Source organism: Stigmatopora nigra, chromosome 20, assembly GCF_051989575.1.
Source record: "Stigmatopora nigra isolate UIUO_SnigA chromosome 20, RoL_Snig_1.1, whole genome shotgun sequence".
NCBI lineage: Eukaryota > Metazoa > Chordata > Actinopteri > Syngnathiformes > Syngnathidae > Stigmatopora > Stigmatopora nigra.
The window spans coordinates 7,592,905-7,611,373 of NC_135527.1; the positions used below are offsets into that span (position 1 = coordinate 7,592,905).

At 38.3% G+C, this 18,469-nt stretch overlaps 1 protein-coding gene across 11 annotated transcripts in view; it reads left to right on the forward strand.

Annotated features, from left to right (window-relative positions):
* The window catches only part of sorcs2 (sortilin-related VPS10 domain containing receptor 2), a 48,177-nt gene that overhangs the window by 23,836 nt on the left and 5,872 nt on the right, over positions 1-18,469 (forward strand). For all 11 annotated transcript variants that reach the window (XM_077742158.1, XM_077742157.1, XM_077742160.1 and 8 more), the window contains 13 exons: positions 178-245; positions 5,661-5,760; positions 13,615-13,779; positions 13,838-13,911; positions 14,383-14,447; positions 15,397-15,515; positions 15,668-15,757; positions 16,963-17,142; positions 17,211-17,357; positions 17,429-17,531; positions 17,986-18,062; positions 18,157-18,248; positions 18,317-18,424. In XM_077742158.1, the coding sequence (XP_077598284.1) occupies positions 178-245; positions 5,661-5,760; positions 13,615-13,779; positions 13,838-13,911; positions 14,383-14,447; positions 15,397-15,515; positions 15,668-15,757; positions 16,963-17,142; positions 17,211-17,357; positions 17,429-17,531; positions 17,986-18,062; positions 18,157-18,248; positions 18,317-18,424 (1,388 nt within the window). The remainder of the gene's footprint in view (positions 1-177; positions 246-5,660; positions 5,761-13,614; positions 13,780-13,837; positions 13,912-14,382; positions 14,448-15,396; positions 15,516-15,667; positions 15,758-16,962; positions 17,143-17,210; positions 17,358-17,428; positions 17,532-17,985; positions 18,063-18,156; positions 18,249-18,316; positions 18,425-18,469) is intronic.

The window sequence follows — 18,469 nt, forward strand, 5'->3', positions numbered from 1 at the left end:
CCTGACCAGCTTATTCAGCCTGTTCCTGTCCCTCTAAGTGTTCTCGCATCCCCCACAGACAACTGCATAAAACACTGAATACCAAAACTCAATATAATAACCTCGACTCATGTGATATGTAACTTTCCCTTTTTCCAAGAAACCTTACTTAAATAACGTTTCTCCCTTCTCTTGCAGGTTATTCTCATACTGACCAAGTACTACCATGCCGATTCCACCAAGGTGCTGGAAAGCTCTCTCTGGAGGTAAGCCAAAAAACATTTAGCACCATCCCATCTGTTTGTAGGATGACCTCATGTTACGTCTGACCACCGTAGATCTCCCGGAGGTCAGTTCAGGTGTCGTAAAAAAAAAAAAAAAAGGCCGACAGGGGCCATAAAGCATGAAAAAGCTCCCGATACGCCGGGTTGCGCTAGCCAGACAGAATACCGGAGGCCGTTGATAGCATCTGTTTGGGCAGATAACGTATCAGCGTGGAAAGCGGGTCGACTAGGGCTGCCAAAACCACTTTGAGTAGGCTCAAAAAAAATAAAAAAAATACATCCCGCCGGCACTACATCGTAGTGAGAGTCTTGCCGGAACTTTCTCATGGAATATTAATTCTTCCATCTAATCCCTCGCAGATGTTCTGATGCCAAAACTGACCTTGCAGGTACAATAGAGGAGACTTCATTTTCTTTTAAAAACAGAGTTTATGACTATGGCTGCCTAAAAAAATGAACCCCCTAGAAAGCAAACCTGTATGATGATGCTACTTAATTCATAGCATCATCCCCCATTTTTTTTTTGGAGAGCTTCAAAGCTGCTGCCTCTCTTTAAATCCTTAGCGCAATTCTCACTGGATGTCATGTATGAATTATGTACACATTTTTGCATGTGGATGCTCTAATCATTATTGCAGACTCATCAGTTGATGGTTGGTGAATTTCTTAAACTTGATTCACATTTCAAAGACAAATTAAAAACATGGAGCCATGAAATTGAGTTAATTTGCTTATGTCAATCTCTCAAATCAGTCAAAATGGTCCTTAAGAAAGTTAACTAGCAAAACAAATAGTACTTATCATATAGTATTTGCCTTGTAGTTGCCTTATTGACACAAATTACTAAAAAAAATCATGTTCAGAAGCTGAAAACAGAAGAAAATACTTCTTATTTTTAGACATGGCTCTCCCATAAGGCACAATACCGACTGTTGTTCCAATCCGGTTGTTGCCTCAGGATCGAAGGTCAAAATTGACTTACGGCTCAATCTTCACCAAAACACAAGACAGCCTCTAATCAAAATGTCCTCTCGGACATCACGGCGACATCCCAGAATCCACATCTTGCCTAGCATCCTGGCCCGTTTTTCACTTTTTGAGGTTGCCAGGACAACCGGATGCTGTCCCTCCCAACAGAAACAAAATACACTAGAAAACTAGCTTTTTAGATAAATCTAGTTTTCTAAATATGGTCTGGATTTTGCATGCTTTTTTTGTAAACTCGTGAAGTGCATATAGGGAAAAAAATCTGGGTTCAAGGCCAGGTTAAAGCCAAAAAAGCCTTAGCACTAAATTTTTAATAGCCACTGTACGTGAGAGGTAAAATTCTGCCATAGAGTTTTTGCACAAGAATAATATTTTCTATCTTTATTCTTAATAATAATCAACTCTTGTTTAGTTTTTTGCATAGTCATACTTATTGGTACCGCATTTTTGGCAGGAAAATAAAGTTAACACGGCTACAATACACCAGGCCATAAAAAAATAAAAAAATCGTATGTTTTATACAAGGGATAATATCATAATTCTTCCTGTTATCACATCCCATAACGACACTCAACCTTTTCCTGTTAACTTGGTACTTCATCTCTTCATGGTTACTGCATCACTCTTTCATTTCCTGGCAACAGCTTGAAATAAAACAGGGCCACTCAACTCCTCCCTTGACGAAAACCACATAAAAAAATGACTCTTAATAAGCGCTAGTGTATTGAAGAAAGGATGATGTTGAGTTTTTCGTAACTCGTTTTATAATACCGGGGACATCCAGCTTAACGTAAGTCCCTCATCAACTCTCACCTCGGCAACAAGAAGCTTTTCCAAGACAGACAATGAGGGTCCGCTTGCATTAGAGTAGCGACCAGTCCCATTAGGGAATACTTCAATTGATGTCCTCTTTAGAAACATCTGAAAGGATTTGTAATAATCCTCTTTACCCGATGCTTTCAGATATGAGCTTCTCGCCCCTAACCCAGCATATTCTATGATCCATACTTGTCCAAAATGTATGAAATGATTAGAAATTAATTCAATTAGGTGCCCTTTAAATGTGAAGATGTCAACAGAGGTATTTTGGAAAAAATCTACTGTATTTTTATGACTATAAGGCGCACTTAAAAGTCTTAAATTTTCTACAAAATAGACAGGGCGCCTTATAATCCAGTGCGCCTTATACATGGACCAATACTAAAATTTTTATCACAATATAATAAAATAAATTAGTCAATAGGGTACACTATCTTCTACAGGAGGGGTCGGGAACCTTTTTGACAGAGAGAGCCATAAATAATCCATATTTTCTAATGTTATTTCTTTAGATTCTCAGATTTGAGTGGTAAAAATACATGATTTTTTAGTGATTTCACCACTTTTAAAGTACAAAAAGTCTTATTTTGACAACAATGTTATGCTGTTGCTAATCAATCAGTATCAAGGATGTCATACATGCAGAAGAGTAATAAAAAAACAAATTATGATTGAAAAAATGGTAGAAGTTGTGTCACAGTTTCCATATTTTACCTCCCAGTTTAGTGGAAAGCCATATCCATCCTTGTAAATAGCCACATGTGGCTCCTGAGCCATAAATTCCCTACCCCTGCTCTACAGCTCTACGGCAAGCAGCCCCCAACTGTTACTGAAACTGCGCCTTTAAATGCAATGCGCTATATAGTCGTGAGAATACGGTATTTTTTTGCATTTTGCCTCGCTTATTCAATATTGTTTGGACTTTTGTTTTGGCATTTTTAACTAGCTATTAAACAGCTTGTTTTATATATTTTTTCACTTCACCTCTGTTCTCTCCCGTGGGAATCCTCAAAGTCTCGCTCGGAAACGCATCGGACACTCGCAGGTGGTCGCCGCCGTCCACACGTCTGTGGTTAATTGGCTCATTTGCATAGAGTCGGCGGCCAGGCCGGGAGGCGGGTTAATGACGGCCGCACGGTTGAGGGAACGGTCGTTTTCAGAGCACCTTGGCGTACGTGTCGGGTCTACAACTCATTTTTTAGTGTGGATTTCAATAGTCTGGAGGTTTTCACACATTCACAACTTGTGCAGAATCTTATTGTTGATTTAATCCGCAAAACCAGTGAATTCAAATAGAATAAAAATGTTTACCAGTTGCTCATTTGGCTGAAATCAAGCTGCAAAACTAATTAGTTTATAGATTTATTGATGAGGACCATTGAACTAGATCAACATTGATTGTCAGGCTCATTTACAAGTCCAGAACGTTTGCTGAAATTGTGTTTTGAAATACTACTGCCATAGTGACATCAAAATGACAGCAATGTATATTTTCTCATCACTTGGAGCGTTCGTGGTGGACAAAAAAAGGGAATTACAGCTTTTGGAAAAGCTGCAAATTGTCCCAAAGCAACGCCTGCTGTTCTTTCTTTCTCTTGGAATTGACAGCCAAGTTGGTTTGCTCTTTTTTGTTACCCGCAAGCGACTTGGCGCATGCCGACGCTGATTCCAGATTGCATGTGTGAAAGGAAAGCCACAGCCACAGCCATTTTTGATTAGCAGCATTTCAATGATGGGGAATTGACTATGTACAGACGCTCCCCTACTTATGAATGAGTTAGGTTCCGAGCCCTTGTTCTTAAGTTGAAAATGTTCATGAGTTGAAATTGTTCATAAGTTGAAATTGTCCATAAGTTGAAATTGTTCATAAGTTGAAATAGTTCATAAGTCGAAATTGTTCATAAGTTGAAATTGTTCATAAGTTGAAATTGTTCATAAGTTGAAATTGTCCATAAGTTGAAATTGTTCATAAGTTGAAATTGTCCATAAGTTGAAATTGTTCATAAGTTGAAATAGTTCATAAGTCGAAATTGTTCATAAGTTGAAATTGTTCACTAGTTGAAATTCTTCATAAGTTGAAATTGTCCATAAGTTGAAATTGTTCAAATTGAAGTAGATTCAGTGCTATATTTTGTATTATTGTATTGTATTTACTAGAAAATCTCCGAAAGAAGAAGAATCTAATGACGATTGTACAGTTTTCTTCTTTTTTTTCATCATAAATGATGCGGTAGCACTTTATGGCATCATTCAATTAATTTGCAACATTCAATATTTGGGTCCTGCTGCTCCATCTTTCTGTTTATAAATGGTACTGATGGTGGAACTATTCAAGTTGTATTCCCGTGCAACTCTCACCACTTTCTTGCCTCTTCCTTGCCCCTCCGTCAGAATGAACTCGCAAGTCGAGGAGTTAACCCCAACAACCTTCTCTAACTTCAAGCCCTGATTTACACTGACAGAAACTGTCTTGTCGTTTTTTTTAGGGGTGCCGTCGTCTGTTCACCCTCGCATGAGTGACCTCCAAGTACAGGCTGAATCACCGCCTGTCATCTTCCTAAAGTGCATTCGCGTTTCTCTATTTTTCTGAAGAAGTGAGGGAAAAAAAACGGGTTTAGCCAGTGGCGTCTCACGCACTCGCGCAGACACAACTTTTTTTTGTCCTTTTCATATGGTTTTGCTTTCAGCTGCTCGCTCATAGCATCTGTCGTCTTGAGGGTTGAATATTCTTCAAGAAGAATTCCCAATTGGATTAATGACAACAACAACAACAACGGGAAAAAAAATGTCTTTCTTTGTTCTTCATATTTGCATGAAATTGACTGTTTAGACTAGCTAATGGCTAAATTGCCTTGCCAATGAGGGACTATAATTTTGGAGTATAATGTTGTCTTCCCTTTAAAGGTCTGACTCAGATAAGAAAGACATCTTGAATTATTTTGATCACTATGTTTTGCTGTTGCTAATCAATGAATATCAATGAGATCAATGAGGATCAATGAGAGAATGCATTCAGATGAATTTAAAAGTCAAAATATATGAAAATATGCACATTTTTTGTCATTTTACTACTTTTAAAGTTCAAAAACTCTAAATTCTTTTGATAGCATTGTTACGCTATTGCTAATCATTGAATATCAATGAGTATCAATGAGAAAATGGATGCAGAAGAAAAAAAATCAATGACACAGTGCCAACATGACATTCCTATTGATGTGTTCAGGTCTCAAGTCTCTTTCGGTTTCAATATTTTAGCTTAGAGCCTGAAGCACCCATCAAAAGAGCCACATATGGCTCTCGAGCCACAGGTTCCCTACCCCTGTCCTAAATCATTCTAAGAAATTGAATCCATTTAATTGCATAAAAGTCAAAACTGTTAAGGTCAGGAATCAAAACAATTGAGAGTATTTTCGGAGGGCAAAGAATACTTCATTGCAAGAAAATATATAATTATATGACATGAATAATCCTAAAATAAATACAATGACACGGTGGTATCATCAGCTTCTTTTGTGATAGTCTCGAATAAGAAGGTGAATTTCAATTTCAGTATTTTTTGCCTGCTAACGCTGACGTCCGCCCCCATTTCAGGTCTACCGACTACGGCACCACCTACACAAAACTCAACTTGATGCCAGGGACCACCGTTGTCGTCAGTAGTTTTTACATCTGCCCGACTAACAAGAAGAAGGTAGGCTTGCTTTGCCTTTAAATCAAAATCCAGACTTTTCTATCCATTCGTTGTTAAGAAGCAATATGCAATATTGGCACTTCAATTAATCATCAATAATTGAATTGATCAACTGTCATGCCTGCTACCATTAGCCAGTTAGAAGTATTTGCACACTGTTCAATGACATTAAGTACATTGACTAATACTAAAGGAACATATAGTACTTAAATTGTACTCAAATCAGGATGCATACATATTCTTCTCATGTATTCTAAGTATATTTAATTTTACGACAAGAACATGTACTTAATTGTACTACAGTCTGGCTACTTGTACTTGTGCATACTTTTACTACATTGACTAATACTACCGAACATATAGTACTTAAAATTTAGTCAAATCTGGATGCATACACATTATTCTCATGTATTCTAAGTATATTTAATTTTACAACAAGAACAAGTACTTGATTGTACTCGAGTATGGCCACTTGTACTTGTGCATACTTTTACTATATCTTCTTGTACGAGTGTGTACTTTGAATTCAAGGATATGTACTTACTTCTCTACAAGAATATGTATTTCATTGTACTGGCACAGACATTTTACATGGTTTGTGCACTTATACTTGTCGTACTCTTGTGTACTTATATTGCAAGCACATGTATTACAAGTATGTGTACTTGCACTATAAATATGTGAGCTTGCAAGTACTTTTACGACAAATGTATCCACCAAAATACATTCCCTTTTTACTTTATTTTGTACTTTATACTTTATACTTTTGACTTTAATGATGAATGATGAGTATGTTAATACTTTTTTTCTGTTTATGTTTCATATGTACTGTTAACGGATGCACTTTTTTATATGTATCCCATCTTGTGCTGACCCGGCCCATCTGGCAAATTTTTAAAGTCAATGTGGCCCCCCCGGGGCCCTAAAGTTTGCCCACCCCTGGTCTTAAAGGTATCTGCAAATACCGTCAATGTGTTCTCACAGTAGCCACGTGCCTGTGAACATGTCAGATTCCTTCCTGGACCGGAGGGGAGATAAAAGTGACGGTGTCTGCTATCTTATTGACACGTTTAGATCCGCCGCCGGGTTGGACGTGATGAATATCTCGGCGTCGCTGAGTGCATTTGTCAAAGTTGAAAAGCATCCCCGGCTCACGCACGTCTCGGCTCAGGAAGTCTACGTGAGGCAGTCTAAGTGTCAAAGTGAATGAATAGACTTGCTTTCCACGCGCCCGCCCTTCTTCGACAAATGCAAATGAGGGCTGCAAATTGATTGAACGCAAATGATTAGCACGCGCGGGACTTGAATGAATGATTGTATCGACCAATGACGAAAGCGACTGATGACTTCCTCTGGAGGCCAGAAGGAAGATCTTGTAAAGAGTTTCAATGCCTGCCTCCATTTTGGGTCACTTTTTGGTTTCAGTGGTATATCTAAGAGAGAGTTTATTATCTAAGAGAGAGTTTAATATTTAAGAGAGAGTATAATATCTAAGAGAGAGTTTAATATCTAAGAAATAGTTTAATATCTAAGAGAGAGTTTAATATCTAAGAAAGAGTTAAATATCTAAGTAGTGTTTAATATCCTAGTACTGTTTAATATCCAAGTACTGTTTAATATCCAAGTACTGTTTAATATCCAAGTACTGTTTAATATCCAAGTACTGTTTAATATCCAAGTACTGTTTAATATCCAAGTCCATTTTAATATCCAAGTACTGTTTAATATCCAAGTACATTTTAATATCCAAGTACATTTTAATATCCAAGTACTGTTTAATATCCAAGTACTGTTTAATATCCAAGTACTGTTTAATATCCAAGTACTGTTTAATATCCAAGTACTGTTTAATATCCAAGTACTGTTTAATATCCAAGTACATTTTAATATCCAAGTACTGTTTAATATCCAAGTACTGTTTAATATCCAAGTACGTACTGTTTAATATCCAAGTACTGTTTAATATCCAAGTACGTACTGTTTAATATCCAAGTACATACTGTTTAATATCCAAGCACTGTTTAATTTCCAAGTACATTTTAATATCCAAGTACTGTTTAATATCCAAGTACATTTTAATATCCAAGTACATTTTAATATCCAAGTACTGTTTAATATCCAAGTACTGTTTAATATCCAAGTACTGTTTAATATCCAAGTCCTGTTTAATATCCAAGTACTGTTTAATATCAAATACTGTTGAATATCCAAGTACTGTTTAATATCCAAGTACTGTTTAATATCCAAGCACTGTTTAATTTCCAAGTACATTTTAATATCCAAGTACATTTTAATATCCAAGTACATTTTAATATCCAAGTACTGTTTAATATCCAAGTACTGTTTAATATCCAAGTACTGTTTAATATCCAAGTCCTGTTTAATATCCAAGTACTGTTTAATATCCAAGTACATTTGACCGGACACCAAAAGACCGGCGACCAAAAGGTCCGGTCACTGTTTTTGCAGAGTACAACATGTCCCCCGGGAACACGTCTTCTAACGGCTCGCCTCTACCGTCCCTGGAGTTTTCACTCCAGACGGTCTTTCTCAGAACGAGCCTGCCAGAGTGTGACGGCGAGACAGCCAGTGATAAAAAGGCAAAATTGACAGTACAACAGGAAAATTGATCTTTTTATTCTGGCTTTTCCGTGTCTGTGCGTATGTGGAGGCGCGCCTGCATATAAATTGACGGATTTGCCAGGGCCGCCGTGCTATGCCGGGCCACCACAAGACATTGAATTAGACACAGCACAAAGACTTGGACCAAGTGCTAATGGTCTTAAAGCACAAGACAAGAATGTGAAGCAGTTGGATCACCCTTCAGGCCAAGAATATTTTATTACAAGATGAATAGAAACTAGGGGTGTCCTAACTACACCCCGCTGTCCACTTTTTATCGGCCAGAGGATAAAAATATGATGGAATATGGCAAACACTAGAATCTATAGTGCCTATAATGCAGGAATCTGGAAGTTTTTTGACAAAAAGAGCCATAAACAATTCATATTTTCCAATGTTATTCCTTATGAGCCATACTACGAATTTAAAAGTAAAAATACATACGTAAATGAGTGTCTTTTCAATTTTTTTTAGTAATTTCACCACTTTTAAAGTAGAAAAAACTCTGAGGATGAATTCCTGAAGAGTCTACTACAAAAAAAGAATATTAAAGCAGTTTTAGATGTAATATCTCAGTTATTTCCATTTTTTTTAGCTCACAGGTTTGCAAAGAGGCAGGTACACTCATCAAAAGAGCCATATGTGGCTCCATAGCCATAGGTTAACCTCCCTTTGCTATAGTGTCTTTTAATCTCTACATTTATGTTATGAAAAGTTGTTTTCTGGTGTGTAAAAAAATGTTTTGGCGCAAAGCAGATCAGCCACAACTCACGGAAATGTGTTATTTTCCCTCTCAGTCGTTGTTCCTTGCTCAAAGCCAAGCAAGCCTCATTTAATCGATGAGCATTTCATCAACAATAACAACTTCTGGAGGGCTCATTTCATGCTTGCTGAATCTCCGCAGACAACATGGCGTCCGCTGTGTTGCCCATCAGCTAATTACCGCTTTTTAGTAGCCCAAGCCAACAATGCGGCTAGCGAGCAATAGCGCTTTTGCAGACGTAAACCGATCCCAGATGCAGAATCCTCAATCACCATTTAGCTTTTTTGGGGTTTTCAAGACTTAAGACGGCCTTATCGGCTGAATGAACATGAACTATTTGTGTATTTTTAGTCAAGCTCTCTGTGAGGTTGCTTGGAGTTGAGGGATAATAAGAAGGCGGAGTTTCAGCCTGGAGAAGAAACTCCATGGAGGCTCATAAGGCTTCGTTAACACAACTAATTGGCGCTTTAACCTCGAGCCCGCCGGCTGCGAGTCATCATTTGTGTTCCTTAGACAAACACACGTCCGGTCACTAAGCCTGCGGAAGAAAATTCACATCAAGAAAATAAGGGTTGCCCTTGAATACATTTCCCAGTATTTTTTGAACCAATCAGAACACTCCTTGATTGACGGTCAAAGAAGCCAATAAATGAGCTGCCAAGACAAACCAGTTTGACTGCTTAACTGTAATATTTGTTGTTTTTAAGTATTGTTGTGACAATACAATTGGTTTGCCTCAAAATGCATTTTTCCATTGTGTTTTTTGAATGTACAAATCTGCCCGATTGATTGACGTATTGATTATTTGCGCATTTTAAATTGCCGGCGGGCAGCCTGACATTCTAAATTAGGTACGGCTTCAAATATGATTGACAGAGGCGTCGTTATCGTCGACAGCGCACGGTTACCTCCACACGGCTGTCATCTTTCAAAGAAAATTCTTACCAGAATAGATTCCGCATTGTTACTAATTGTTCTCCACTTATTCTAATTACTAGTGTCCATATGTGGAATCCATTGAGGGCTTTATCATACCATATTGCCATCTGTAGGGCGTTATTACATCAATAATATTGTCTATTTTGAACAATATTCCAATGAAATATATTTGATTCGGTACTCAGATGTTTGGTCGCCCGGACGTTTGGTTGCCTGGACGTTTGGTTCATATCCATATATGGTTAAATGATAAGGATAAGATTTGCAGAAATCTGAGTAGTTTAGTTGTAGTTTTGTTGAGATGTTTTAAAAATGTGTCCTTTAATACAGAAGGACATCCTAATTTGTTAGAGTTGTGAGTATATTTGTTAATCCTGATTAGCTAAATGTCAGGCATGTTTGGATACTGTATTTAGATGAGAGATTAATTGGAAATTGGAATAAGTTATTCGCTAGAATGTCAACAGTTGTTGTGAAAATAATAAAAACTTTGATAGAAAGAAGAGCTTTGTTTTGCAAAAATTGAGGTTTCTATCTATTTGCTCAACTATTTTACAAAATGGCTTGTTTGACTTTATTTAGGTAAAAAAATACGACTGTTTCTCATTTGGAGAACATGGATCATAAGAATAAATGTGTTTTTACTGAAAAGATACAAAGTAACGAAGCAGGTTTGACCTTCATCTTTCCCCTACGCAATCTCGCCAAGATTATTGACATTCCAACAGGGGACAAGGTCTGAAAACGTCCTTGTGTATCAAACCATGTCTATACATAGCTATCATAGACATATTGACTTTTAAAAAAACAAAGTAGTGCATGTACAGAAACAAACTAACTAACTTAGCTTCCATTTTAAGCTTTTTCGTTGACGTGCAACTACAAAAAATGCCTTGCTGGGTACTGTGAGTTGTTTTTGGGTAGAGTTGCTTTTAGGGCCAAGTGTTGTCTTCAATATTTCAGAGGCGACAAGGCTGTTGGAGAAAGGTCGTGTATAGACTAGAAATCAAGTCAGAGTGGCGATGATGGCGACTCCAGGTGAACTTTAAGTGAGGCACTTTGCTCCCTTAGCGTACTCGTGACAAATAATTGAATATGGCCTTGAATAATTCAATTGGGGAACAAAGAAAGGATGAGGGTTAAATAGCCACACTAAATACTGCATACAAACTGTTACCTTACTAGTAAATAAAGCTTCAAAATATCAATAGAGAAGCTTTTCTTCCTTGATATGTTGTTCGGAAATGTACAGTCTGTAGTTTAATTCCCAAAACATGTTTAATTTTAGGCTGCCAAATCATACCACATGTCAGTATTCATCGGGATTGCCGCCATGTTTGTTTACATACCATCTTGGTAATTCCAGAGGATAATTTTTGTAGTATTGACGTTCATTTTACTTGCTTTTGTCTCTGAAATTCGTCTTTGAATTGACACATTTTTGTATTCCAATCTCTATTTATGGTCTGGCTTGACACCATCTTTGTTTACTTTTTTGACTTCATCATGTATTCCTTGATTCATGAATAATTTCTATCTTTATTCTGTCCTTTTGAACAAAACCGCTTGTTTTTTTGGGGGTGGTTCTCATCAGTAGATGAATCTGGCCAAATACATTATTCAAAACAGCAACCCCCCCAAAAAATGTAGAGCTCGGGGGATTTGTTTCACCAAAGACGACCCCCAACCCCGTTGACAACAGCGACCAGAGGCGGGGTGTCATTATAGAGCACGCGAGCATCCGGGGTGGGCTGAAACGTTGGTGGGTTTTTGCCAAAAACTCAGCAGGAGGGCTGCTTTGATCATAATCTTTTTTTTTCCTCTGTGTGTTTGTTAGTTGTTACTGCGGTTATGTTCACTCATTCATTGATAGGCAGTGTGTTAATGTAAATGAGAATTGCTGTTGTAAATCTATATGGTGAAGACCCCCGACTGTTTAAATGGTCATAAGCGACATAGTCGATCTGGCTGTTGATTTTTTAACATTAGTTAATGCAGAAATACCTTATTTTATTTTTGGGAAGAGTTTTGATGCTGTTTTTTAGTGTTTTTCATTGTTTTTTTCAATTTATAGTTGCCTGTTTTAAAAAATCATTTTAATTTCTACAGAAAAATGATGAACGAGTGTCGGAATTACAAATCTAAAGCCATCCCAGCTACTTATAATTCCTTCTGGATTCCTATTTTCCTCCAATGTCAAGCTTTAATTTAATGGCTATCTTCAAATTGAGTCCCTTCCAGACATGAAATGAAGTCCAGAAGTGTTCTGTATTTGCTTTCATCTCTGTAAGCAATTATTGTACTACAAACCCGTGACCGGACGTTTGGTCGCTGGTCTTTTGGTCGCCTGGTCTTTTGGTCGCCGGTAAAATGTACTTAGATAATAAACAGTACTTAGATATCAAACTCTCTCTCATAAATATAATTTTAAGAGCTGGCTTCAACAGTAAACTCTCTGTCACCATTTGGCCGGCAACCAAAAGACTGGCGACCAATCGTCCGACCCCCCCAGTAACAGTCAGAACCATTAAACACTCCATACCTGTTCAAATCAATTACCCTCCCTCCCACGTAAAAGCTATTGAGAAGCCACTGAGCTAATAGCGTATGCTTTTACAAAGATCAGACCTTTTGGCCGTGTTTTTTGTCTGAGCTCGTTCTAGCTGATAATGTAGCTGGCGCGATGAGAGCTCTCTAAAGAGGTACTTGACTTGAGGGTTAAAAGTGGTATATGTAACAGGGGTGTATGCAAATGAGCAGTCTACTGTTAACTACTATTTTTGTGTGCTACTTCTTTCTTTCTTAATGCACCCTTGGAAAGAGCCACATGTGGCTCCTGAGCCTTATGTTCCCTACCTTTGGGTTAAATGCGTCAATAAGGAAACAAATCTGGAAGCAGTGTAATCAAGGGGGAAAAGTATTGATGGCTAAAATATAATATATATTTCAGATACTTATTAGGCCAGAGGAGAAGGTCTTGAAGGCCCTGATGGCCTTTTTATTCATTGTAACTTCCCCCTGGAATAAGCGGGTGACACTGTTTCTCTTGTTAAACCGTTCGGATATCACAAATGCTCGGCTGAACAGAAGCAAACAATTGTAGTACGCAAATGTTGTCTTTAAAGTCTTAATGTGCTGTTCACACTGAAGCAAAATCACTTTTTATTATCCGCCCAGAGACGTTTGTTTGCCATCCCTGACTCGTAATTAAATCTGGATTAATAGCCCACAGCCCTTTGCCTGTCCTCCTACTCGTTTCACGCGCTTCCACAAAAGAGGAAATGTAATTAAAAAGCACCTCTGTGCCGCCATATCACACAAAAGTCATCGGGAAGGATAAAACCACGCGCCATTGGTTCAAGGTTCGATGCCTTTCTATCTATACCGTACTAATATATTTAATACATCAAGTATGGGTACCTAATGTCAACAACACCCCCTGAAAAAATACATCTAGCGCACTAAAGATGAAGCGAACTTTAGCGTATACAGATAAGCCCAAAAGTCTCAATTCCTTTTGTAATTCCTAGGTGGTGCTGGTGGGATCCTCCGTTAACGAACGGGATCAAATGCTGTTCATCAGTACCGATGAGGGTACTTCCTTCCAACGGCAGACTGTCTTCTTCACCCCCGATACGCTCATCTTCCACCCAAAGGAGGAGGACAAAATCCTGGCGTACTGCAAAGATGGACGGGTAGGAATTATTCTCTTGGGAAAATATGAGATCCGAAACTGGTTTCTTTGTATTCTAGTTGTTTGCCTCCATTGATTTGGGCCGGAAGTGGACTTTGCTTCAGGAGAGAGTGACCAAGGACAGGGTGTTCTGGTAAGTCTAATATTTTTTTCAAAAGGGCATTCAAAGTTAGAGGGAGGCTCTGGGAACTTTATTGCCAGAGATACTATGAGATATATTGTATTTTCTCGCATATAAGTCGCCCCTGTGTATAAGCCATACCCTTAAAATTGTTGAATTTGATAATTTCTCTCGTATAAGACGCTCCCTGATTGACATTTTTTGACGTGGTTCTAATAGGAAGAATCGAAAGAATCTAAGGCGGTAAGATGGCGGAACCCTGAACGAGTCCCATCGTTTTGCGTTATGGCGTTTCGTCTGTAATCACCTTGCAGTTTCATATATTTCAAATTTGTGTACATATAAGCCGCACCCTTGATTCAGCCATCTTTATTTTATTGTTACGAAAAATATGTCCTATATGCTTGAAAATACAGTATCTATTCGTACACAATTCATTGTAATGGACAATTATTAGTACATTAGGTTGTTTGAATCTTTCAGGTTCGTAGCCGATGTGGACACGGACCCTGACTTGGTACACATGGAGATGCAGGACACAAGTGGAGGTATATTATCTTGTTGTTGTTTTTTACGCTGCCATCGTTCTAGCCGCGTTGGACCGTATCATCGAACAAAGCGTCGATCGGGAATTAAGCCGAGGGGCGACAACAGCCCTCGTGCCAGCAATATCGGGTGACTAACAGATGGAGCGGTTAGTCCTTAACTCCCCACCCGGGGGTGGCGCAGCCAATTGCGTGTGCTGGAGCTTGTGTGCTAGAAGCGGGTGCGCGTTTGAGATTTTTCCTTATTGTGTATCCTAATCCCTAATCTCTGTAAATAAACCCATTCCATTGTATATTCCTTTACCTCAACATAGAAAAAGCGTGACCGGACGTTTGGTCGCTGGTCTTTTGGTCAACGCTCTTTTGGTCCCTTTTGGTCCAGTTTACTGTTAAAGCCAGCTCTCAAAATTATATTCATAAGAGAGAGTTTAATATCTAAGTGCTGTTTAATATCTAAGTACTGTTTAATATGTAAGTTGTGTTTAATATCTAAGTACTGTTTAATATGTAAGTTGTGTTTAATATCTAAGTATACTGTTTAATATCTAAGTATACTGTTTAATATCTAAGTATACTGTTTAATATCTAAGTATACTGTTTAATATCTAAGTATACTGTTTAATATCTAAGTATACTGTTTAATATCTAAGTACTGTTTAATATCTAAGTATACTGTTTAATATCCAAGTACGGTTTAATATCTAAGTACTGTTTAATATCTAAGTATACTGTTTAATATCTAAGTATACTGTTTAATATCTAAGTATACTGTTTAATATCTAAGTATACTGTTTAATATCTAAGTACTGTTTAATATCCAAGTACTGTTTAATATCTAAGTATACTGTTTAATATCTAAGTACATTTGACCAGCGACCAAACGTCCGAGCACCAGAAAAAGTACTAGACCAAATTGTCTTAATAAAATCCAATGTTTTCTGTCTGTTTTCAGGTTACCTGTACGTCACCTGTCTCATCCAGAACTGCTCCGACAAACTAGTGACCGCTCAGTTCTTGGGTAAAATCGACCACAACTCTCTGTCAGTGCAGGGCGACTACATCTTTGTCAAGGTGAAGTACAAAAGCAAAGCAAAAATTCAACTTGCGTCATCCACTCTCTAATGGATTGACAGTCACGCAAGCCGTGTAATCCAATCCTGTTCAAATCCAACAGGAACAACAATCATTTCTTTTCTCACGCAAGTTCTTCTTTTGTTTTCCAGGTGACTACAGGGAATCGAACCCGACACTACGTGTCATATCGACGTAACGAGTTTGTACAGATGAAGTTTCCCAAGTACGCCTTGCCCAAGGTAATGAAAATTGAACCTCTGAGTGAGTTTTTCCCATTTTTGAAATGCGGAACATTGGAAAAAACGAATAGGTTTTCTGAGCTTTGGCCATTTTATGACTTCTCGGTCCATTTGAGAGTGAAGGCACTGATTTTCCACAGATTTAATTCGATCTGGCCTTCTCGCTGGACAGCTGCCACGCTGACCGTGTTTGCCATATCGATCGTATTGATCTGAGGGTGCTGTGCGGACACGTGCCCCCGCCTTCATGTTGTGCACAGAAATCTCTGGCTTTATCATTGATTTTGGAAACACTAAAAAAAATTGAGTTTAACAGCTATTGGGTGAGCTACAGCAAGTGGATTTTACTATTGGTTGCTCACGCTTTAATAAGCACAGGGATGAGCGTATATATTATACCACGTGTGTTAAAGTGGTGGCATGGGGGCCAAATTTGGCTCGTCGCAGCATTTTTTGTGGTCCGGGAAAGTAAATCATGAGTGCTGACTTTCGGTTTTAGGATAAAATTAAAATTAAGAGTTTATGTGTTTATTAAATTTCATGATTTTCCAGCTTTTAAATCAATAATTGTCATTTTTTAATCAATTTTTTGTGTTTTAGTTCAAAAATCATACTTTAAAATCTAAAAATGTATCTAAAAAAAAATCTAGAATATACATTGTTTTAAATCTATAAAAAACTCAATATTCAGGGCTTTTAATCCACTTCTTTTAATCCATTTACAAAAAAAACTCTAATTATTATATCTAAAATAGTCCACATAAAATCAAGTTGACGTTAGGGTCTGACACCCTTGTATTAAACAATAATCAATATCAACTTCTTCAGATTTCCCCTAAAAAATGTGACATTTCCAAAGCCCATTCATCCCTTCCATTTACCCCTAAGATTCTTTCATGCATAAAAAATGCCATCATTTTATTTCCCTCCGCCCTAAACATCCACCGACCAGCCACCTAGCTTTCACAAATAACCATAAACGATCCCGACCGCCACAGCCACAGCGGCGAGGGAGTACTATCGGAGTTTTCTGATTGAATACAGCGCTCAGGGAGATGTATTTCAACCAGTGAGGCTTAAAAATAAACAACTTTAAGCCAATCATTGCCATTGACACTCTGCCTTTGTTTTTCTAGCCACTCGGACCCAACAAATAAATCATTTCAACTCCCTTTTCTTAATTATATTTAGTTTTTCTTCCCTAGGATGTTCACATCGTAAGCACCGATGAACAGCAAGTCTTCCTGGCGCTGCGAGAATGGTACCAAACGGACACTTACAACCTTTACCAGTCCGATCCACGTGGGGTGTACTACTCCCTCATCTTGGAAAATGTCCGAAGTACCCGGCAACCCGAGGAGGAGGTCCTTATCGACATCTTAGAGGTGAGATTGGTTAGCGTACCTGTCCGTCTCCGTAGTAGCAAACAGCGTTGTTGTTTTTTTAAACTCAGGTTCGAGGGATTCGAGGTGTTTTCTTGGCTAATCAGCGGGTGGATGGTAAGGTGCGGACGCTTATCACCTACAATAAAGGACGGGATTGGCAACCCTTGGCTCCGCCTACTACTGATCTGAATGGGAAAAGCATCACATGCAAAGCGGTAAATAGAAATGTGGAGAATAGCGGTATTGCAGCAATTGTTTCTAATGACTAATTATGTTTTATTCATAGCCGGAATGTCATCTACATTTGCACCTGCGTTGGGCAGACAACCCGTACGTATCCGGTACTGTCCACACAAAAGACTCGGCTCCAGGTCTTATTATGGGAGCAGGTGAGTTGCCATTTTGCCGACATTTTTGTTATTATTCTAATTCAGGGGTTGGGAACCTTTTTGACAAAGAGAGCCATAGACAATTCATATTTTCAAACATTATTCTTTGACAGCCATACTCCAAATTTAAAAGTAAAAATACATGAAAATGTGAGCATTTATTATTCATTTTACCCTTTTGAAAGTCAAAAAAAAGTCTGAATTCTTTTGAGAACATTATTTCACTATTTCTAATCAATGAGAGAATGCATGCAGAAGAGTCTAATGAAGAAAAATATGATTTAAAAAGGTGCTAGTGCCTGGCATGACTCTCCCATTGGTGCATTCAGGACTTGGGTCTCTTACCAACAATTCCCAGAGCCATATACACCCATCAAAAGAGCCACATATGGCTCCCGAGCCATAGCCACCCTGTTCTAATTCAAGACTATTTTATACTTATTGTTTATTTCAGGTAACCTTGGCTCCAAACTAGTGGAGTACAAGGAAGAAATGTACATTACATCAGACTGCGGGAAAACCTGGAGACAAGTAAGTCCCCATTTATCCACCAATGTACAATTGGGAACAAAATAAATCAATTCAGTCTTACCCAATAAAACCCTCCTATGTCTCTCTTCCAAAGGTTTTTGAAGAGGAGCATCATATATTGTACCTAGACCATGGCGGGGTCATAGTCGCCATCAAAGACACGTCTATTCCACTCAAAATACTCAAGTAAGCCACTCATGTTTATCCCAGATTGTATTCCTGGTGTATATTTACGCTTCATGTCCTCCACACAGGTTCAGCATCGATGAAGGACGTACATGGACGGTCCACAACTTCACCAGCACTTCCGTCTTCGTGGACGGACTCCTAAGCGAACCAGGAGACGAAACTTTGGTGATGACGTGAGTCCGCCATCAATCTCCCACCGAGACGAAATCATTTATTAG